Raw genomic sequence first — 17,138 nt, forward strand, 5'->3', positions numbered from 1 at the left:
ATTATAATAAAAAAAAAACCATCGCAATCTTAAATTAAATTTTCGAAATAATTAAATCTTTAAATCGAAAATTTTATATCGATAGTCGACAAGGAATAAATCACGTGACACTCTAAGTGTCACGTGACGTTAGAGGAATTTGAATTTAAATTTGGGTTCAATGAAGGTAATGAAAATGCAATAATTAAATATCCTTTTGAAGCAAGCTTTAATTTTTTAATTAATTAATGCACAAAGTAAATTTTTTTTCTTTTTTTTCTTTTTTTTCATATATATATATATAGGAACAAATATAATATAAACTAATATATAAAGTATAAAACTAATATACAGTATATAAATAACGTATTAAAATGAACTAATGTAAAAAAAAAAAAAAAAAAAACTATTTAGCGGTTTATATAAAAAAAATCAATTTTTTATATAAACTAAAACTAGATAAAAAAAAAAAAAACAAGAAAAAACACTAAATAAGCACTAAATACAATTGCAATTCATTTTCTTTGGTGTTTTATGCGAAGAAACAAAAACAAAAGTCTTGTCTTATATTTAATGTTGTAATGCGAATGAAATGTTAAAGAGAGATAGAAAAAAAAAAATAATGTAACTTATTTGTATTTATTATTGACCTCTACTTATAATTAAATAGGATTTCAATCAATTGTAAATATATATATATATATATGTATAAATATATATCACATACATATAAATATATATTAGAGGTAATTATAGTAAAAAAAAAAATAAAAAAAATTGTTAAATACTGTTAAATAAAAAATTGAAGTTAACCCTTTTGATTATTAAAAACCTATACAAAAGGATCGTACGATGCACAACCCTTTAATTAATTTTGTTTGGAATGATATTCGAACACAAAAGGGTTAACAACAATAAAAATGTTTACTAGTTAGGATAATTCGGTGTAGGTGTGTTAATGGTACCCCAGAACAATATTAATTTCGTAGGATTGTGTCTGATGAAAAATAAAAATGGTCTGTTAGCAATTAACCTTTTCTGTCTACCATCCCTTTCCAACACAACTGCAGTTGCTGCACCAGCTTCAGTACCCTTTTCGTTAATATCAATGTCTACTTTGTGTAATACATCATCAGCATATAAATGAGGATTATTCAATGCACCGCTGTTTCTAAGATTGTCCAAACCATAAAATCGGAAATTTCTATTTTCAATGATACGAAGAAATTCTTCAGGTACACTTGTTTGTCTTTTCATTCTGTTCAAATTGTTCGTTGATACGTTGATACGTTTTCGTTCAATTTCACGTTTTTTCTTTTGCAATCTTCTAATATTAAATCCTGTAGACCATTGTTCAACATTGTAATTACGATTAGTGTCAATAAAGTGAAATAGATTTTTTCTATTATCACGTCCTTCGTCCAATGTACCACCAAATCTTGAAAATATCAATTGATCTCTGTTATCAGATGATCTGGTGGTACCAATTTGTTTAATTGGTCTGTTAAAATCTGCATTTGCTGATACTTCCGAATTTGAACTTAATTCGTTTTGATTTGCTTTACCAGATGACAATAAACTCAAATCAGCAAGTGTTGGTTCAAACAATGATACCAAACCTAAACTTTGTAATACTTTTTTCAATCTATAAGAACTTGTAATCTTCATTTTAGGTATTCCTATTATGGAAGTTTGATTTCTCATATTTTGAATCAAATATTCAATGATCTCTGGTGTCAAAGTTTTTTCAAATTCACCCAATGCACTTGCACCTTCTATGGTTGGTAATATAATGTACATAGTTGTCTATAAAACAATAATATACATATTAATATTTCTAATTAAATTGTCAAACAAAAGAATACAAAATACAAATGTCTCATATTTACATCCAATCCCTTGTATGGTAAGCCAACAATTTTAACACCAATATTTTTGTCCTCATAAAAAGGAAAATCTCCAGCATTGTACATAAAATCAACTGTGATTTGTTGATTAGGTTCTATGAAAAATGATCTTTTCTTGGTAATACCATTTATGAAAAATCTGTCCCATTCTGCATTGAAATATAACGCAGATGCTATGATAACTGATGTACTTGGTGATGGTTCATCATTTAAAATTGATGCAATCTTTCCATTGGTTTTATCTTTAACCCATGCATTTATTCTATCTTGTGCTTCCTTTCCTTTCAATAGAAAATCAAGATTGACCACTTCACTTTTGTATACGTTTTCACTGATCGTTTTGAATTCTGGTCTTATTGGATAACCTTCCTAAAATGATTTAAAAGAAAACAAGAAATGAAACAAATGATTTCATTAGACACTTGATAAAATTTCATTAATTTATAATTATAATATATACCTGTAAAAATATTCCATTAGCAATGTTTATGGTTCTGGTTGATCCAGAAACACCTTGATGAATAATGGACATTAATAAACCAAATATCTGATGAACCAGTTCAGAATGAGTTGCAATGTCTACACCCGTAGCAAGTCCAAGGATTCTTGATGTTTCATCGAATGTTACACCAGCTGATCCTAAATGAACTATAGCTAATGCACCAGCTATATTAAGAGGCGAAAATACTATGTTATCTTTCTCAGTAGTTCTTGATAAAAGATTGTTAGCGTATATAACGTTTTGAATGTTTAATGCTAACTTCGTGACACCTTTTGATATAATATCGTTAACCTGTTAACAACAAATATATAAAATCAATTGTAATTATAAAAATTTATTGAATAGAATGTAAATATTTGAATACAGGTAACCCTCTTATAACAGGGCCAAAGTTCATTATTTATTTGCGTCATTATTTTAAGGTAATTTTAATTTTTTTTTAAATATGTTGAACAATCCCACATTGTTTTATACAGTGTTAGTAGAAATACAATGGTGTACCAAAGTTCTTGGAATTTTTTTTTAAATCCTGTTGTAAAAGTGTTACCTGTATTTTGTTAATTAGTAAAAAGAAATGCAATTGCATCTAATATTTGAATATTTAATGTCAACTTCGTGACACCTTTAGAAATAATATCATTTACCTCTTAACAACAAATATATAAAATAAATTGTAATTGAAATAAATTCATCGTATAGAATGTAAATATTTGAATACAGGTAACCCTCTTATACAGTTCATTATTTTAAGGTAATTTTAATTTTTTTTAAATATGTTGGACAACCCCTCATTGTTTTATACAGTGTTAGTAGAAATACAATGGTGTACCAAGGTTTTCAGAATTTTTTATAAAATTCTGTTGTAGGAGTGTTACCTGTAATTTTGTTAATTAATTAATCCCTGCCAAAATTTCTGCCCAACTTTGTTATACAGACCATTTAATGTTTTGACTAAAGATTCTTATATATTCATACAGTATTTCATTAAAATTAAACAAATTTATGTGCTTTGTTTCTGTACTACATTATTTTACAATGCCTCATCCTTTTGGGGTGTAAATATTTTTTACAGAATTAAATTTGTTCATAAAATGTATGTTTTTACAGCTCATCAAATGAATAATATGTCTGTGAGTGTACAATTTATGATACACCTGGCCTGATGGTCAAGTTTTGAACCTTGCAAAAAATACTTGTTAGGAAAAACGTGTTAAAAACTTGACCATCAGGTACATCGAGTACCATCAGACCACCATTTATGGTACATGTGGCATAGAACATGTTAATAAGAAAAAAAAAATACTAATAGCATCTAATATCTTACCTGATAAGCCCAATCCGGTGGTAAACTTTGAGCAAGTGGTGAAATTGGCTGAGTATTTGTATTTGCATTTATTCCTGATGTTTCACCATTTCGAGAAACACGTTTTTGTTGTTGATTAAGGTTAGAATATACAGGTGCTGCAGGATATGCACTTTCCAAAGAATATACCATTGGTGATGCATATGCAGCTTGTGGTGCATAATATGCAGTTTGTGCTGGTTGTTGTTGTTGTTGTGATGCATAATATGCAGTTTGTGCTGGTTGTTGTTGTTGTTGTGGTGCATAATATGCAGATTGTGCTGGTTGTTGTTGTTGTGATGCATAGTATGCAGTTTGTGCTGGTTGTTGTTGTTGTTGTTGTGGTGCATAATATGCAGTTTGTGAATATGTTCCTGTTGCTGTTGCTGCTGCAGGTGCTGCTGCAGCAGGTGCAGCATATGCAACAGGTGGAGCATATGCAATAGGATTATAAGAAGATTGATATATTTGTTGTTGATCATAAGGATAAATTGGATAATTTAAAGCTTTAACATATTCGAATTGATCCGGATACATCATTTGTGATTTAGTTAGGATTATTAATCCTAAGAATATTATTAATTCCATCGTTTCTGAAAAATAAATGAAATTTTAATTAAATATAATAATAATAATTAATAATAATTTAATAATATAATAATATAATAATGTAATAATTTAATAATATAATGTAATTAATTATATCTAAATTTTAATAATAATATTAAAATTATAATAATAAGTTAATAAATTTTAATATAAAAAAATTATTTAAAAAATTTTACAATATTAAAATAAATAAATAATTATAAAATAAAAAGTATAAAAATTATAAAAAATTTAAATATATATATATTTAATTATATTTTATTTATTAAATCGATTTATAATTTAATATTATTAATTATTTTAATAAATTAATTTATTATTTAATTTAATCAATATATATATTAGAAAATTTCGAAATTAAAATAAAAAAAATTAAACAATGAACTCTCTCTTTTGTTCATTTTGTTTAATATTATAAGAACAAATTGTTTTTTTATTGTTATTTTTTTTTTTAAATTGTACTATCATTGTTTGTTGTCTTGTCATTGTATGTTGTTTGTATGTATCATAAGTTATTTTTTTCTATCTATATTTTGAATGACGTGTTCGGAACAGTCAAATTAGTTTGCTTACAGGAAACAAACGTAATAATAATCATTGCAATCGATAATAAAATTCTATTCACTGGGTGATGACATTTTTTAAAATGTGGTATGACCTAATGCATAATTAGTTTTGTCATTTGTATTTTGTTTTTTTTTTTCTGCAAAAATTTAATGATATTCGTGAACACGAATGAAAGATTGTTTCTATAAAAATAATTGTAGATAAATTTAGAAAAAAAAAAAACACACACACACACACACAAACAAGATTTCTAACCTTTACAGTGATGAAAAGAAGAAAATGAAGAAAAAGAAAAAAATGAAGAAAATGAAGAAAATGAAGAAAAAGCAGAAAAAGAAGAAAAAGAACACAAAGAAGAAGAAGAAAAAATAAAAAAAAGAAAAAGAAAAATAATGAAAGAAACGTTTATAGTTAGACTCGATAAAATGATAATATTATTATCGATCGTGTATAAACATCCTTGTGAATTATAATATAGTCAAGATATACATTAAACTATAGTTTGTTATACAAATAGAAAAATATGTTTATTGAACTATTATTTTTTTTTTTCAATTTAAAACATTTATGTATTTTTTTTTTAAATTATTTTTCTTGCTTTTGTTTTTGCTTTTCAAGATTCTTTTTTTCTTAACTTGCATATCACACACACAAGTAGGATTAATATTAATTATTGTAAATAATGTTAATGTTGTTTTATTTATTATTATTTAGTTTTATTGCAAATTTCAAATTACTATATTTTTTTTATTTTATTATATTATTTATATATTCTATATTAAATTATTTATATTTTATTATATTGGTTATGTATATTATTAATATTTTATTATATTATTTTTATTTTATTACATTATTTATATTTTATTATATTGGTCATGTATATTATTTATTTTTTTTATATATTATTTATTTATATTATTTATATTTTATTATATTATTTATATTTTATTTTGTTGATACAATGTAGGGTCCTACTAACGGCCTTATTTTGTTGATATTTTTTATTATATTACTTATATTTTATATTATTTATTTTTTATTATATATTATTTATTTATATTATCTATATATTTATTATTTATTATATTATTTTCCAATATAATTTCAATTGTAATTATTTTAAATTTGACTTTTCATTTCATATTTTATATTTTAAAATATACTCTTATATTTGATTCCTATATTTTATATTTATTATAATGTTATTTAACATTTTTTTAATTATATTTATTTTAAGAAGTTTGATTTTTCTTTAAATTTTATATTTTATATTTTGATTATATCATTTATCACATTTTTTCTTAATAACAATCATTTTATATTTGACTTTTTTTTATTTTATATTTTATATTTATTAGATTATTTTTTTTTATTCTTCTTAATTACAATCACTTAAAATTTCATTGTTTATTTTTCATTGATTTTACATAAAATCAGTCTCAATAATGGATTGTAATTTTTGTTAAATAATGTAATAATTGACGTATCTTACAATGGTCATTGTATTATAATTTTCTCTTATAAACAAAAAGGGAAGCTTGAATGAAAAACATTTACAATTCAAATGTGACAGAAACTATTTCGAAATGATTTTGAAATACCTTAATTAGTGTCGCTAAATGATGTTGATCATCAATAATACAAAAGAAAAAAAGGAAGAAAAGAAAAAAAGAAGAGAAACAAAGAAGAAAAAAAAAAAGATTAGCAAGGCCGTACATTCGACATTTTTCTTTTTTTTACACGCATTAACATTTGAGACTGACAAATTAATGAACTTTTAATGGCTCATAATATTCTATGATCGTTTAATAATATCTCTTGCGTTTATTTATTCAATAATTTTTTCTATTTTTTTTTTCTTCTTTCAATTTTATCGAATTAATAAACAAAACCAGGATGCGAGGGAATTTTATGAAATATTACGAAAATGTCAGGATAATATTTTTTTTTTTTTTTTTAGTGGCACGACAAAGATGTAATCAAGATTTTAATGACAATATAAATGATGTCAGTATATATATATATATATATATATATGACACATATATATTCATGTAATCAAAGAAACAAAGTATAAATTTATGGTGGTGTTCAGATATTCTGGGGAAATCCTTAATGTCAGTTCAGTTCATAGCCCGGAAGTCAGTGACATTTCCTTATCAGTCATTTTAACCCTGACCATAATTTGTCAAATGTTACATTTAGTTGTGCTGTAAACTATAGTAACCGTCAGCTGGCGCATCAGCGGTGGGTGGGCCAACGGGAGCACCGAAAACACGTCAAAACAAATTTTGAGTTTCAATCAATTTAATCCGGCTGAAATTCATTGAGTTGATAAAAAAAAAAGAAAAAGAAAGAACAAAAAATACAAGCATCCGAATTGAGAACCTCCCCTCCATTTTGAAGTCAGGTAAAAAGAAGAAAACAAGTTGACAAACTCAAAACTTTTTTTTACGCATTTTCATGGCTAGATGATGGCTTTTCCACCGACATACAGCCAGCTGACGATTTGTTTTATTTAAATAATTATATTAACTATCAACTGTGTAAATTTTAGCCGGGATAAAATGACTGAAAGTCAACAATTTTTTGACGGGTTTTTGGTACTTCCGTTGGCCCACCCACCGCTGGTGCGTCAGCGGACGGTCATTGTGCTTTACAGCAGAACTAAATTTAACATTCTACGAATTATGGTCAGGGTTAAAATTGGTCACCAAAAACTATCACTGGTTCCCGGGTTATTATGACAATGTAAATGATGTTCAGTATATATATATATGACACTCAGTATATGTGTGTATATATATAACCCATATATTCATGTAAACAAAGAAACAAAGTAACTATATATGGTGGTATTCAGGTATTCTGGGGAAATCCCTAATGTTAGTTCAGTTCAGTTCTTTGACACTGACCTCGATATGATGTCCTATTTATAATATTTACCTGTTCTTATCTAAAACACGGTTTAATCTTGGCTTTTACTACCTGCATATTCTTAATTTGTGATTTATGATTCTTTTTTTTCTTTTTTCTTTGTTCCATTTATTTATTTTTTTTTTCTTTTTTCTTGTATTCTAAATGATGACCATTTTTTTTTTTATAGATTTTTAATAGTTATAATAATTTTTAAATAATTATTATTATATGATTGTAATAATATAAGAATTTTATTATATTTATTTATTATCAATTAATAAACTTTAAATATAACCTCTATAATTAGTAAATAATAATTATAATAAATGTGTAATGGAGTATAATAATTTAATTATATTTATTTATATCAATTATTTTCAATATAACCTATAATAATTTTTAGATAATAATTAAATAATTTTATAAATTAATTTTAATAGAAAAATGGGTTGGTAGACACCTTGAAAAAATTCACACCAAATATGAGCTCTTCATTTTAATAGGAAGATCCTCCGCATCGCAGTTTTTTTATTTTTTTCTCAGTCCAATAGAATAAAATTCATATCTCATTATTTATTGATTGTACAGAAAAATGTTTTAGACAAATTTTGTAGGAAATTTAATGCTCTACAAAAAAGGTATCTTATATTTTTTTCGTAAACCTCACCATTTGAATGATATTGAAGATTTAAGTTTGATGATTTTCAGACAAATTTCATTTTTGTTTATGAATTTTATAACTCTCAGTCCAATAGAATAAAATTCATACCTCATTATTTATTGATTGTACAGAAAAATGTTTTAGACAAATTTTGTAGGAAATTTAATGCTCTACAAAAAAGGTATCTTATATTTTTTTCGTAAACCTCACCATTTGAATGATATTGAAGATTTAAGTTTGATTATTTTCAGACAAATTTCATTTTTGTTTATGAATTTTATAACTCTCAGTCTAATAGAATAAAATTCATACCTCATTATTTATTGATTGTACAGAAAAATGTTTTAGACAAATTTTGTAGGAAATTTAATGCTCTACAAAAAAGGTATCTTATATTTTTTTCGTAAACCTCACCATTTGAATGATATTGAAGATTTAAGTTTGATGATTTTCAGACAAATTTCATTTTTGTTTATGAATTTTATAACTCGACAATAAATAACTATTATAAAATGCGCAATAGAAATTTTTGTAGGAAATTAAGTGCTCTATAAAAATGGTGTCTTATGTTTTGGCGATTAAATTAAGCGTTTAAAAGATATTCATCATCAAACTTTCATGTGTGCTGATTTCTGTCTCTGAATATCTATATCTATATATATATATGTATAATTAATTAATAATCTATATATAATTAATATAAATTATAATATATAATTGTATAAAGATTTATTAACATTTTTATTCATGTAAATATAATCAATATTTTAAATTAAGAAATATAAAGAATTATTAATAATATTTTATTAATTAAGAATTATTTTTATAAATATCCTAACTATAATAAATAAAAATATCTATAAATAAATAATAATTAAAAATCTATTTATATATGACAAATTATATGTAACAAAAATATGTATATGTCCATTTATATGTAAAATCCAAAAATATGATTAAATAAATAAATAAATAAATAATAATTAAGAGTACATTTTATATGAAATAATTTTAAAAAAATTAAATATATAAATAAAACAACATTGAATTTACATATATATACGATCGTATATATACGATAATAAATATTAACATACTTGATACTCAAGTAAAGTAAATAACCTTGAACGTAAAAGGAAAAAGGATGAAACACCATGAAAGTTAAAACACTGACAATGAATTATACTTAAAGTCACGTTCCACGTGTGATTGTACCTCTGATGCCATTCTTTGATCATTATAATAATATAATGAAAGAACGTTTAAATGTTCTACGTAAAATATCAAAAATGTACTAGTGTTTGTGTTTGTGTGTCAGTTAGGAAAAAATACTATGTGATAATTGATACAAAAACTTGTTCAGAATTAATAAGGAAAAAATATTTATTATTTCTTTTTCTAACGATTGATTTTATTATCAGAACAAAAATTACACGTTTGATTTGAAAGATCAATTGATTGAAACATTGATTGAAAAATCTAATTATAATAAAAAGAAGAGACAAAAAACCAAAAGAAAAACTATAAACCGTGTTCTTTAATTAAATTTAAAACAAAACAAAAAAATAAAAAAAATATATAAAATAAAACAAAATTAAATTAAAATACAATTAAATTAAATTAAATTGAAATAAAACAAAAATAAAATAAAATAAAATTAAATTAAATATAATTAAAATAAAAAAAAAATAAAATAAAAATATAAAATAAAACAAAATTAAATTAAACAAATTTAAATTAAAATGAAACAAAATAACATTAAATTACAATTACAATTACAATTAAAATTGAAATAAAAATAAAATACACAAAAATGATTACTTACTTATAAAACTGCGTGTAAATGTAAACATCACTGTAAAAAGTAACACCGGTCTTTTGAATATTCTCTTTCTCTTTGTACAATTAAATATAATTAAAACAAGACAACATGTATATATACATCTATTTGAAATATCGTAGAAAATTGAGAACAACACTATACCAAACAGAGATACAAGAAAACTGAATGAAGATGCATTAATACACGTATCTTATATATATATATATATATATATATATATATATATATATATATATATATATGTAGCACAGAACAAATTGATATTCGATAACAAATTTCTAAATATTATCGATAAGATTTGACAAGAATATGAATAAGAAGAAAACGTAATAAGAAAATAAAGACAACAACGATAACAACAACAAAAAACAAATTCAATATGAAATTTAGAATACGTCAGAGACTAAACAAGGTATTTCCAAGCAACACGACCGACTCGTTCGTTCGTTGACGTTGTTGTGTGTAGTATAGTATTATACTAACTTGCCTTTACCCAGAGAGGACTCACGACGATTCTTTTCTTCTGTTCCCCACTACCCATTACCTCAATACTACTATCCAACATATGCGATCATTATGTGTGAGAGTATGAGAGAGAGAGAGAGAGAGAGAGAGAGAGAGAGAGAGAGAGAGAGAGAGTGGAAGAGTAACAGAGAATATTATGAGAGTACAAACTGTAAAGTTATTTTAAAAGAGAGAAAATATAAAGGAGAATAAGAATGACTATGACTGATTGAAATGATCGTTTCAATTAAGACTCATCTAATTTTTTATTTATGTGTTAGTTAATAAACGTTGTAAATAATCATTTTGTACTCTATCATTTAGGAAAAAAATGTAACTGTATAATACAGATTGCAGAGTTATTTTAAAAAGAGAAAATGTAGAGTAAGTATGAGTATGACTGACTGAAATGATCTTTCGAATTAAGACTCATCTAATTTTATTTATGTGTTAGTTAATAAACGTTGTAAATAATCATTTTGTATCTTATCATTTAGGAAAAAAAATGTAACTGTATAATACAGATTGTAGAGTTATTTTAAAAAGAGAAAATGTAGAGTAAGTATGAGTATGATTGATTAAAATGATCTTTCGAATTAAGACTCATCTAATTTTATTTATGTGTTAGTTAATAAACGTTGTAAATAATCATTTTGTACTCTATCATTTAGGGAAAAAAATGTAACTGTATAATACAGACTGTAGATTTATTTAAAAAAACAATGTAAAGGAGAATAAGTATGAGTATGACTGACTGAAATGATCTTTCGAATTAAGACTTATCTAATTTTATTTATGTGTTAGTTAACAAACGTTGTAAATAATCATTTTGTATCCTATCATTTAGGAAAAAAAATGTAACTGTATAATACAGATTGTAGAGTTATCTTAAAAAGAGAAAATGTAGAGTAAGTATGAGTATGATTGATTAAAATGATCTTTCGAATTAAGACTCATCTAATTTTATTTATGTGTTAGTTAACAAACGTTGTAAATAATCATTTTGTATTTTATCATTTAGGAAAAAAATGTAACTGTATAATACAGATTGTAGAGTTATTTTAAAAAGAGAAAATGTAAAGGAGAATAAGTATGAGTATGACTTGATTAAAATGATCTTTCGAATTTAGACTTATCTAATTTTATTTATGTGTTTGTTGCCAAACTATATAAATAATAATTTTTTACTTAATCATAAAGGGAAAATATATAACTGTATAATAGAAACTGTAAAGTTATTTTAAACAAAGGAAAAGTAGTATGAAGATAATGTTGATCAAAACTCGTTTGAATAAAAATACATCCACATTTATTTCTATGTTAAATATCTAACTATGTAAATATTAATTTTCTACTTTATCATAAAGGAAAAATATATAACTGTATAATACAAACTGTATAGAGTTATTTTAAAGAAAGAAAAAGTAGAATGAAGATAATGATCACAACTCGTTTAAATAAAAACTCATTTAATTTTATTTATATATATATATGTTAGTTGTCAAACTAGGTAAATAATACTTTAGTACTTTATTTCATTAACAAACAAAATTTAACTGTATAATACAAACTGTAGAATTATTTTAAACAAAGAAAAAGTAATATGAAGATAATTATGATCAAAACTCATTTAATTTTATTTATGTGTTAATTGTCCCAAACTCAAACAATGAATAATATTGTACTCTATCATTATGGAGAATATATAACTGTATAGAATTATTTTAAAGAGAAAAGAAGTTAAAGAAAAGTATGACATTGCTGATAATGATCGAAAATTGTTTGAATAAAACCTCATTAATTTTATTTATCTATTAATATTATTTAATGTGTTCGTTGTCAAACTATGTAAATAATAATCTTGTATTTTATCATTAAGAGAAAGATATTACTGTATAATATAAACTGTAGAGTTATTTTAGAGATAGAAAAAAAAGTATGAAGATAATGATGATCAAAACTCATTTAAATATATACTCATCTAATTTTATTTATGTGTTATCATTAGAGAAAATATATAACTGTATAATACAGTTATAAAGAAAGTTTGAAAGAAGGACAAAGTAGTATGAAGGTAATGATAATGAAAACTCGTTTGAATAAACATTCATTTCATTTTATTTATGAATTAATAATAAAACTACGTTAGTTTCATTCATGTTAGTTGTTAAACTGTGTTAGTTGCAAACTAATTTTATACTTAACCATAAAGATAATAATATAACTGTATAATTCTTTTATATGTTAAAGAAAGAAGCTGTAAATTGTCAAACTATGCAAATAATAATTTGGTATTATATCATTAAACTTGACCTTATTTCTTTTACTTTATTAAATGGTAAAATAAGGATACTTATTTTAACAATATAACTGTATAATATAAATTGTAGAATTATTTAAAAAAAAAAATAAAAAATAAAAGAGTAATATGACATTGATGATGATGATGATCAAAACTCATTTGAATAAAAATTCATCTAATTTGATTTAAATGTTAATTATCAAACAATGTAAATAATAATTTGATAGCTAACCATAAAAGAAACAATATTACTGTATAATTATATTATACATTAAAGAAAGAAAAAAGTAGTATGAAAGTAATGATCAAAACTTGTTTGATTAAAAACTCATCTAATTTGATTTAAATGTTAATCATCAAACAATGTAAATAATAATTTGATACCTAACCATAAAAGAAACAATATTACTGTATAATTATTTTATACATTAAAGAAAAAACAAGTAGTATGAAAGTAATGATCAAAACTTGTTTGAATAAAAACTCATCTAATTTGATTTCAATATGAATTATCAAACAATGTAAATAATAATTTTGCATTTAAAAATTAAGGGAACAACATAACTATAATTCTTTTAAAAGAGAGTAAATATAAGAAAGAATAAGTATGACTAGTATTGATTAAAATGATCGTTCAAATAACAACACAGTTGATTTGACATTTCTATGTCAGTTGTCCAAAGTACTACGCAAATAATAATTTATTACTTTGCCATTAGGGAAAAAATATAACAGTATATAGGAAGTTGATAATTTCATTGATAAGAATTAATTATTTTTTCTCTTCTTTGTTATTTTCTTCTTCTATTTGACGCGTGTTATTAATTAGTATAATTATTTCCTCATCAGATAGTTAGTTTGACATTCAACAGGTTCAGGATATTTGATTTTCTTCTTGTTTTTTTTCTTCTTTTCTTCCTTCTGATTAATTTTCTTTTATTTTCTTCTTCGAATATAAATGTCAACACGTTGACAAAGATTTATTTAACAATTCGTTTGTCATTCCTTTTTTTCAACCTTTTTTTATTATTATTATTATTACTATTATTAGTTTAATCATTAGTTTTGTAAAAAACATTTTTAATATTATCATTTTATTCAATTGATAGGACTATTTATTTTCTTTTCCTTTTGTTTATTATACAGTATTAATATTGCATTTGAAAGATATTTTTTAATATTTTAATATTTATTTAACAAAACATGAAGTTGATAAAAATTTATTCATTGATATAAATAATTGGTTTTTATTCTTGTCAATTTAATAGATTTTTTATTTGTTTTTTGTACTGGAACTTTGGTCGTCCTGGATAAAACTTTTAAACAGGTCAGCAACTTTAGGTATTTAGGATCGATCAACAACGTTGAAGGAGCCATTGGTGGTCCTAAATCATTGGACAGTGATTTTGAAGAACCCAAAAATTCTGTCTTTGATAGTAACTTTGAAATTAGTCTTTCATTGTGTGGTAATTTGGATAGCGAGAGTGGTCCATCGAAAGAAGCTTTCCATCAAAATTTACTTCATTATGAAGATATTTGTACTGATCCTAAATTATACGATAATCCTAATTTGGTGGTTAAAATTAATAACAAATATTATAATTGGGCAACTGCATGTCCAATTGTCATGACCTATGCTGTCTTTCAAAGACACTTGCCTCAAAATACTATTGAAAATTTGTACGCTCAATGTATGCCGTTATTGATGCACGTTGATAAAAAACAATCGAGTACTGAAAAAGCTGAAGGTCGTAGTGGTTACAGTTCATGGTTCTCATGGGGTAGATCTAACACTCAAGCTAAAAAATCTCAAGAAATAAGTCAAGGTAAATATTAATTAAAGTACTTGAACGTTGGTCGTCCGGAATAAAACTTTTGAGAAGGTCGTAAACCAGACAAACGAAATTAACGAAGAACTTAAGAAAATAACTCAATCTAGGCAACTCATGTTTTTATTCGGTTAACAAATTACTCAGCTCGCGGTTGCTGTCTAGGTGATTAAAAATCAGGATATAGAGGACAATCATCCTGCCGGTAGTCCTTTATGGTAGCGAATCGTGGTCGCTTACGTTACGGGACGAAAAGAAATGTAGGGTTTTCGAAAACAAAGTTCTTCGTAAAATCTTCGGTGCAAAACGCGATGAGGAAACGGGCGAATGGAGAAAACTCCATCACGTTGAAGTACATCGATTGTACAACAAACCGGACATTATCAACTTTGTAAAATCACGCCGATTAAGGTGGGCTGGTCACGTGGCGCGGTGCATGGGGGAGGATTGAACGGCGCACAAAATATTGGTCGGTATACCAAACGGGAAAAGACCACTAGGTAGACCGAGACGTAGATGGGAGGATAATATTAGAAGGGACCTGAAAGAAATAGGATACGAAGACCGCGAATGGAAGGATCACGCTCAGGGACGGGGGAACAATGGCGGGATTTGGTATTTGCGGCAATGAACTTTCGAGTTCCTAATGCCAGTTAATAATATAATAATAATATTAAATATATAATAAAAATTATATGATATATTAAATAATTGAATTTTTAGAATGAAGAAAAAAAATATATATATATAATTTATCAGATAAAAGTAATTTAAAAAAATGTTATTATTATTATTATTGACTTTGTTTTTTCTTCTCGATCATTTACAAACAAAATCAACATTTTTTTCTTCCTCTAATGAAAAGTATTGGTAATTCCCTAATCTTTAACGTTTCATTGATTCCAAAATAAATTTTCAAACTTATATTATATTAAGTATTTCCCCTTTAACAGATAAATTGAAGCAATTGGTGCAACTAATTCGTGACTAACATCTTTCATAACATTTAATCTTGATAAGAAAGAGAATATTATTTTTGTTACATAACAACGAGTATTTTACTGTCTTTAAGGAAGATTAAACGTCTTGAAAAGATTTTTATTTCTTTTTTTATTTCTCTCATTCTTTATCTTTATCCTTCTTTCGTATAAATCAACGTGAACAACTACGCTTTCACCTATCGAAATATCAATTTCAAAAGAAAAAAAAAAAAGAAGAGGAAGCAAATATACGAAATATCACGAAGATTGCATACAACACATATTATTCTACTGGTATATTGCGAAATTTCATTAGGTCATTCACATTCGAACTCATTTTATGTATAATATAATATCAATTAATTGTATTTTATATTTACATGATTCTAGGGGGAAAACAAGTAACTAGGAAGAGAACAACAAAAAAATAATTACGGTAATTAAAAAATTAATTTTTTTATTTATTTATTTAAAATACATATTTAATTTTTATCTATTTATTATTATATATATATATATATATATATATATATATATATTATATTATATTTATTATTTATTTATTATTTTTATATTTATTAAATTTATTATATATTTATTTATTTAAGAAAACAATATAGGTTGGAACTTAAATAGTGGCAATTATTTATTCACAACCGATACAAAAGAGTTACACGTTTGTACCTATTACTGTCCTTCAAAGTAGTCACCAGGTTTGTGTAGAACCCATTGCTAGCGATTTGGAAGGCATAGTATACCGTTAGCTAGTGTCGTTCCTGTAGACCTTTTAGCACAGGAGTGCAAAAGGATCTTTGCGACAAGTGTAGAATTGGGACGGGAAAGGGTCGCCCCAGAGGTGCGGACAGAGACTCTGAACAGCTGGCAAACCCGTTGAACGGAAGGCGACAAAGACAGGTGGACGAGACGGCTCATAACTCAACGTACGAGCATGGTCAGAGAGGAGAACCATGGGGAAGTGAATTTTTACTTAACCCAATTTCTCTCTGGCCACGGATAATTCCGCAGGTACCTGTACCTGTATGGGGAAAGTAACGTCCCCGTTGTGCAGATAATACTGCGGACATGCACAGGACGACGCGGAACACACATTTTTCGTGTGCCCATGGTGGACAGACGTCAGACGGACGTTACGAACTAAGACAGGAGATCTGACCCCGGACAACGTAGTGT

General features: G+C 25.0%; 1 protein-coding gene across 1 annotated transcript; it reads right to left on the bottom strand.

Annotated features, from left to right (window-relative positions):
* Positions 1-599: 599 nt before the first annotated feature.
* Positions 600-10,803, bottom strand: LOC107071802 (serine protease inhibitor 28Dc). Its single transcript, XM_015331118.2, has 5 exons — positions 10,315-10,803; positions 3,713-4,323; positions 2,347-2,679; positions 1,869-2,255; positions 600-1,785 (listed from the first exon to the last, which is right to left on the bottom strand). The coding sequence occupies exons 1-5, from the start codon at positions 10,340-10,342 to the stop codon at positions 907-909; spliced, it is 2,238 nt and encodes a 745-aa protein (XP_015186604.2). The 5' UTR covers positions 10,343-10,803; the 3' UTR covers positions 600-906.
* Positions 10,804-17,138: the final 6,335 nt, after the last annotated feature.

Source organism: Polistes dominula, unplaced genomic scaffold, assembly GCF_049000335.1.
Source record: "Polistes dominula isolate Pdom_NZ unplaced genomic scaffold, Pdom_raw_medaka contig_80, whole genome shotgun sequence".
NCBI classification, from domain to species: Eukaryota; Metazoa; Arthropoda; class Insecta; order Hymenoptera; family Vespidae; genus Polistes; species Polistes dominula.